General features: G+C 43.8%; 1 protein-coding gene across 1 annotated transcript; it reads left to right on the top strand.

The window, feature by feature from the left end:
* The first annotated feature begins 1,532 nt into the window (after nt 1–1,532).
* LOC139421608 (NLR family CARD domain-containing protein 3-like) lies at nt 1,533–7,406 on the top strand. Its single transcript, XM_071172667.1, has 7 exons — nt 1,533–1,594; nt 2,074–3,837; nt 3,995–4,168; nt 4,297–4,470; nt 4,873–5,046; nt 5,332–5,358; nt 7,272–7,406. The coding sequence occupies exons 1-6, from the start codon at nt 1,557–1,559 to the stop codon at nt 5,342–5,344; spliced, it is 2,337 nt and encodes a 778-aa protein (XP_071028768.1). The 5' UTR covers nt 1,533–1,556; the 3' UTR covers nt 5,345–5,358; nt 7,272–7,406.
* Nucleotides 7,407–7,704: the final 298 nt, after the last annotated feature.

The raw sequence follows: 7,704 nt of genomic DNA, 5'->3' as shown, positions 1-7,704 counted from the left end.
GGCATTCTCCCCCAGACCCTCGCAAGGTTATGTCCCCACCACTTCTAAAACAAAAGTGGCACCCCTGGAATCTGCTATGTAAATTGGAGACACTGAGGTAAGTTTAACTTACGTTTCACTCGGGCTGGGATTCAAAACTGATATATTTTCTGGAATATTCTCTCCTTAGGTTTCCTCAGGCTATCAGGATCGTTGCTCCATGTTTTGCTTTGTTGTTCCTATAATGAAATCATAAACAAAGATAAATACTTATTTGCAGAATGCTTCTACCAAATGACAGTTGGATGTTGAAAGACTCTTGTTGAATGACAAAGAAGCTCCACCCCCTTATATAACAGGCTCTACAATAAGTCAAAATTAGTCTCTCTGGGGAGAAATAGGAGAAAAGCACTCCCTCTAGAATGAGTCTCTCTGGGGAGAAAGAAGAGAGGGGAGGCCCTCCTTCTAGTATCTGTGAAAAGACTGAAGAAGAAGTCACTGCTTCTGGAGTGAGTTTGTCAGGGAGTGAGGGAGCGTTGTCCCCTAAAAGGAGTTTTCCTACAGAACAGGACACTGATAGTGAACTTAAGAGGTAAGATCATCAAATAGGTGTGAAGGAGCTGAGAGATTGTAACAACTATCTAACAAGTCAGTATTGTTATGATTTGTCTTTATTTCATGCAATAGATCAAGTGAATCAGGCATTTTGTTGGAGACACATGTAATATCTCACTAACCTGTAACTAGTTGTTATGAGCATTTAGACTGAAGACAAATATAAGTAACCATAACAAGGACAGTTACAAGAATATGAGTAGTGTTCAAACTCTCCTACTCACTTAGAGAAAAGGTGCTCTTCAGCTGTCCCCATAGGAGAGCCCTTTGTGGTTCCTGGGAGAAATCCTTTTGCTTCAAGGTAGAATATTTGGGGGTTCTATCCAGAACCCAATCCACATAGGGTTCTACAATTAACCCAAAAGTGTTCTATCTGTAACCAAAAACAGTTCTACCTGGAACCACAAAGGGTTCTTCAAAGGGTTATCCTATGGGGACAGCCGAATAACCTTTTTTTCTAAGAGTGTATGTTGTAAACTCACATCCTGCTTTATACAGGATCAAGACCGACAGACCAGTCTCACCTGTACCTAGCTGTGTCTCCATGAAGAGTGACAGGTCTATGCAACCTCCTATTCACTTCAGGGAGGGAGACTTTTCCACTGAGCAAAGGTGAGACCTTGTGTTTCAGATATAAAATGTTTTTTTCTGGTTTCTTCTGTGGGGGTTCTGAGGGAAGGTTAATTATTTCTGCTCCTGTGGCTTTTAACAGGATCAAGACAGACCGACTAGTCTCACCTGCACCAAGCTGTGTCTCAATGAAGAGTGACAAGTCATTGGGACTAAATATTCTCTTCAGGGATGGAGAATTATCCACTGGGCAAAGGTGAACTGAGACATAACATGGTGTTTGATGATGGCTTTTCCTTTTATTTACCATCTTCTGTATAGATGAAGACTGATGTTATTGTACTCTGTGCTCGATTGTACCCAGCAGTATCTCTGAGGAGAATGACCAGTCAATGGATCACCAACCCAGAGTCCCTACTGATGACAAAGTGTGAGTGATCGTAGTTTACACAGCATCCTACCTGTTTTCTAGTTTAATTCACCATCCATCTATCTGATGACATCTAGTACCTTTCCTCTGTTAATTTCCAGATAATAGCATCCAGTTCATCATTCAGGACGCCTCATTTAGCTTCTTATAGGATTTGAATTGTTTACCTGACAACATCATTCAGTGTGACATTATACTATAAATGTAAAAACAAATAGCATAATGACTATAATAGTGAAACTGTACCCAAGATTTAGTGTAACTATCAGGAGATGCGGAGTGCGTTGTCACCCAGTAAATGCACTACATTTTGTGATTTAATCTTAGCCGAGCTAACTCTAGGATGTCAAACCCTGTACTGATGTCAAACCCTGTACTGTTTCATCGTTAATCACATCTAGGTTATATTTGATTTTTTTTTTTTACCCAAATAAATGTAATTCAATTCAACAAGAAACATCTTTCTTTTCCACATATAGGTACATAACCATATCCACTAAGAAAGAAATCCAGGAGAAAATGAAATCCTACTTGAAGAATAGGGCATATTCTTTATTTGAAGACTTTGAGGATCAAGCCAAAACGACAACTCTTAACAACATCAACACAGAGCTCTACATCACACAAGCTGGAAGTGGAGAGGTTAATTATGAACATGAGGTAAGACAGATTGAGACAGCATGCAGGTTTCCAGTAGAACACGAGACATCAATCCAACTCAATGACATCTTCAAACCCTTACCTGGACAAGACAAGCTTATCAGAACAGTGCTGACAAGGGGAGTTGCTGGCATTGGAAAAACAGTGTCTGTGCTGAAGTTCATGTTGGACTGGGCTGAAGGAAAAGCAAATCAAGACATCCAGATCATCTTCCCACTTCCTTTTCGGGATCTGAACTTGATGAGAGATAAAAATCAAAGTCTGATGGAACTACTACATCACTCCTTTATAGAAACAAAAGTATCAGAAATCTCAGAAAACAAAAATATTGTGTTTGTTTTTGATGGTCTGGATGAATGTCGCCTTCCTCTGGACTTCCAGAATAATAAGATCTGCTGTGATGTCACAGAGTCAACTTCAGTGGATGTTCTGCTGACAAACCTCATCGAAGGGAATCTGCTTCCCTCTGCTCACATTTGGATAACCACCCGACCTGCAGCAGCCAATCAGATCCCTCCTGAGTGTGTTGACCAGGTGACAGAGGTACGAGGATTCAATGACCCACAGAAGGAGGAATACTTCAGGAAGAGAATCTCTGAGGAGGACTTGGCCAGCAGAATCATCTCACACATAAAGACGTCAAGGAGCCTCCACATCATGTGCCACATTCCCGTCTTCTGTTGGATTTCAGCCAGTGTCCTAGAGAGACTATTGGTTGAAGCAGAGAGTCGAGAGGTCCCCAAGAATCTGACTCAAATGTACGCTCACCTCATGATCTTCCATTCAAAACTGAGGAGTCAGAAATATCCTGTAGAGCATGCCAACGATTCTCACTGGGATAAAGAGATGATTCTGGCACTGGGAAAGCTGGCTTTTCAACAGCTAGAAAAAGGCCATCTGATATTCTACGAGGAAGACCTGAGGGAGTGTGGCATTGACATCAAGGATGCATCTGTGTACTCTGGAGTGTGCACTCAGATCTTCAGAGAAGAGTCTGGGCTTAACCAGATGACGGTGTACTGCTTTGTACATCTGAGTATCCAGGGGTTTCTGGCTGCACTATATGTGTTCCTCATGTTCACTAACAACAACAACAATCTGATGGCTAAAGAGAAATCCCTCCGCAAAAACAAACTATACCACGATGCAGTGGACAAGGCCTTGCAGTTTGAAAATGGCCACCTGGACCTTTTCCTCCGCTTCCTTCTAGGCCTTTCACTGCAGTCCAATCAGCATCTCCTACAAGGCCTACTGACACAGACAGGAAGCAGATCACAGAGCAACAAGAAAACAGTCAAGTACATCAAGGAGAAGATCAGGAAGAACCTCCCCCTGGAGAGGTGTATCAATCTGTTCCACTGTCTGAATGAACTGAATGATCATTCTCTAGTGGAGGAGATCCAAAGCTACCTGAGATCAGGAAGTCTCTCAAAATCTAAACTCTCATCTGGACAGTGGTCAGCTCTGGTCTTCATGTTGCTGACCTCCGAGAAGCTGGATGTGTTTGACCTGAAGAAATACATCAGATCAGATGCTGCTCTTCTCAAACTTCTCCCAGTTGTCAGCTCCTCTAGAACAGCCCTGTAAGTGCTTAGTCAAATTGGTTTCCAAACAGCATGCTAATGTAACATAATAATGAACATCAGTTTGAATGACTAGTTAGGCTGATAATTCAGTCCCAAACGGGGCATTTATTTGTGGGCACCTGGGTATCTTAAGATGCAGCTATGTTTTCCACAGGCTGAACGAATGTAAACTCACCAAGAAAAGCTTTGAGGCACTGGCTTCTGTTCTCAAATCAAACTCATGCTGTCTGAGAGTGCTGGACATGAGTGGAAATAATCTCCAGGATTCAGGAGTGAAGCTGCTCTCTGCTGGACTGGAGGATACACACTGTAAACTGGAGACATTGAAGTGAGTGACTTTGTGACTGTCTCCACTGCAAAGTGAAGTGGATGTTGGAGATATGAAGATGTATATTCTTCATGTTGTGAATGTAGTTATAGATTTGTGTGGATTACTTAGCTGCATCATCTCTCCAGGTTGAATGATTGCAACCTAACTGAGAAATCCTGTGAGGTGCTGGCTTCAACTCTCAGCTCAAACACCTCAAGTTTGAGAGAGCTAGACCTGGGAGGAAATGAACTCCAGGATTCAGGAGTGAGATTCGTCTGTGCTGGACTTGAGAATCCACAATGTAAATTGGAGACACTGAGGTAAGGCTAACCCTTATGGAGTTTAACTTACATTTCACTTGGTCCTGGATTTTATCCAAGGCAGTGCACTGGACAACTGACAGTGTGACTTTCAAAGCCCATTTATGTCCGATCGACATGCGCTACATTTAGAGTGAATGCGATTTCCACAAACATTGGGATAATGTTGTCAGCATTGTCGGCTGTCCAGTCTCTGCTCAAAACGTGGATTAAATTCCAACCTTGGTCTCTGATGCCATAATTGGGACTTGGTCTCTGATGCCATAATTGGGACTTGGTCTCTGATGTCATAATCAATGACAATTTGTCAGTTTGTATCATTAATTGTATCATCTTTAGATGCTAAACTGACATTTTCTGTAATATTTTATACTGTGTACCTTTCTGCCTCACTTTCCACAGACTGGCAGGCTGCAGCATCACAGAGGAAGGCTGTGCTTCTCTGGCTTCAGCTCTGAGGTCAAACCCCTCCCACCTGAAGGAGCTGGACCTGAGTGGAAATACTCCAGGAGTCTCTGGAGTAAAGCTGCTCTCTTCTGTACAAGAGGATCCCCTCTATTCACTGGAGACACTGCGGTGAGTTTTTTTAAGATCACAGTTTTATGAACACAGTAATATAGTGAACAATTAGCCATTAGCCATTGTAGACATCCAGACACCCGGATCATATTCATTTGTGCAAACTGTAGCGAAACATTTTGCAACACATGCTAGTTTCTTATTGGATAAGTTCAGGTAGTTCCTGCCCGTTTTGTTCCATGTTCTTCTCTTTGATGTCTAGTGAATACGACCCCTATATGTCTAAGCTGCTGTATGAGGACTTAGATCCACTTAGATCCACTTCCCTTCTTTCCTTCCCAGGTTAAATGATTGACAGCTCACAGATTCTCTCTCCTTCACTGCAGCCGAGGTGAGTAAGACATTTAAACGTGTTAACCCTCGCAAGGCTGCAGGCCCAGATGGCATCCCCAGCCGCGCCCTCAGAGCATGCGCAGACCAGCTGGCCGGTGTGTTTACGGACATATTCAATCAATCCCTATACCAGTCTGCTGTTCCCACATGCTTCAAGAGGGCCACCATTGTTCCTGTTCCCAAGAAAGCTAAGGTAACTGAGCTAAATGACTACCGCCCCGTAGCACTCACATCCGTCATCATGAAGTGCTTTGAGAGACTAGTCAAGGACCATATCACCTCCACCCTACCTGACACCCTAGACCCACTCCAATTTGCTTACCGCCCAAATAGGTCCACAGACGATGCAATCTCAACCACACTGCACACTGCCCTAACCCATCTGGACAAGAGGAATACCTATGTGAGAATGCTGTTCATCGACTACAGCTCGGCATTCAACACCATAGTACCCTCCAAGCTCGTCATCAAGCTCGAGACCCTGGGTCTCGACCCCGCCCTGTGCAACTGGGTACTGGACTTCCTGACGGGCCGCCCCCAGGTGGTGAGGGTAGGCAACAACATCTCCTCCCCGCTGATCCTCAACACTGGGGCCCCACAAGGTTGCGTTCTGAGCCCTCTCCTGTACTCCCTGTTCACCCACGACTGCGTGGCCACGCACGCCTCCAACTCAATCATCAAGTTTGCGGACGACACAACAGTGGTAGGCTTGATTACCAACAACGATGAGACGGCCTACAGGGAGGAGGTGAGGGCCCTCGGAGTGTGGTGTCAGGAAAACAACCTCACACTCAACGTCAACAAAACTAAGGAGATGATTGTGGACTTCAGGAAACAGCAGAGGGAACACCCCCCTATCCACATCGATGGAACAGTAGTGGAGAGGGTAGCAAGTTTTAAGTTCCTCGGCATACACATCACAGACAAACTGAATTGGTCCACTCACACAGACAGCATCGTGAAGAAGGCGCAGCAGCGCCTCTTCAACCTCAGGAGGCTGAAGAAATTCGGCTTGTCACCAAAAGCACTCACAAACTTCTACAGATGCACAATCGAGAGCATCCTGGCGGGCTGTATCACCGCCTGGTATGGCAACTGCACCGCCCTCAACCGTAAGGCTCTCCAGAGGGTAGTGAGGTCTGCACAACGCATCACCGGGGGCAAACTACCTGCCCTCCAGGACACCTACACCACCCGATGTCACAGGAAGGCCATAAAGATCATCAAGGACATCAACCACCCGAGCCACTGCCTGTTCACCCCGCTATCATCCAGAAGGCGAGGTCAGTACAGGTGCATCAAAGCTGGGACCGAGAGACTGAAAAACAGCTTCTATCTCAAGGCCATCAGACTGTTAAACAGCCACCACTAACACTGAGTGGCTGCTGCCAACACACTGACACTGACTCAACTCCAGCCACTTTAATAATGGGAATTGATGGGAAATGATGTAAATATATCACTAGCCACTTTAAACAATGCTACCTTATATAAATGTTACTTACCCTACATTATTCATCTCATATGCATACGTATATACTGTACTCTATATCATCGACGGTATCCTTATGTAATACATGTATCACTAGCCACTTTATACTATACTATGCCACTTTGTTTACATACTCATCTCATTTGTACATACTGTACCCGATACCATCTACTGTATCTTGCCTATGCTGCTCTGTACCATCACTCATTCATATATCCTTATGTACATATTCTTTATCCCCTTACACTGTGTACAAGACAGTAGTTTTGGAATTGTTAGTTAGATTACTTGTTATTACTGCATTGTCGGAACTAGAAGCACAAGCATTTCGCTACACTCGCATTAACATCTGCTAACCATGTGTATGTGACAAATACAATTTGATTTGATTTGATTCAGTGAAGGAATGGCCTCAACTCAAAATCCTTGGTTGTGGGAGTGCGCTGCAGTTAAATGCTTCTGGGACAGTTACAAAATTAATTTCAAAGTGCTTCAATATAAATATTAAATGCTTCGAAATCGACAATGATAGCTCCTTTTTAATCGCTCAATCAATCAGAGAGCCCTGGTGAAGTGGTGCCAGGAAAATATCTCTCCCTCAACAAATGCATCACTGGGGACACACTGCCTGCCCTCCAGGACAACTACAGCACCCAGTGTCACAGGTTCTCAACAACCTTATTGTCTTCCTAGTAACTCTGTTGTACATCTTACCAGACTAATAGCTTTATTTCAGTGTATTTGATGTCTGGATTGTCATGTGTGTTGTACTAATTGCTTGGATTTTTATTGTAGCATCCTTGTGTTTTTGAAAAGCGTGTTACAGATAT

This window comes from Oncorhynchus clarkii, chromosome 12, assembly GCF_045791955.1.
Source record: "Oncorhynchus clarkii lewisi isolate Uvic-CL-2024 chromosome 12, UVic_Ocla_1.0, whole genome shotgun sequence".
In the NCBI taxonomy this organism is placed as follows: domain Eukaryota; kingdom Metazoa; phylum Chordata; class Actinopteri; order Salmoniformes; family Salmonidae; genus Oncorhynchus; species Oncorhynchus clarkii.
Note: the sequence above shows the minus strand (reverse complement) of the source record. Positions and strands in the feature narration are given on the sequence as shown.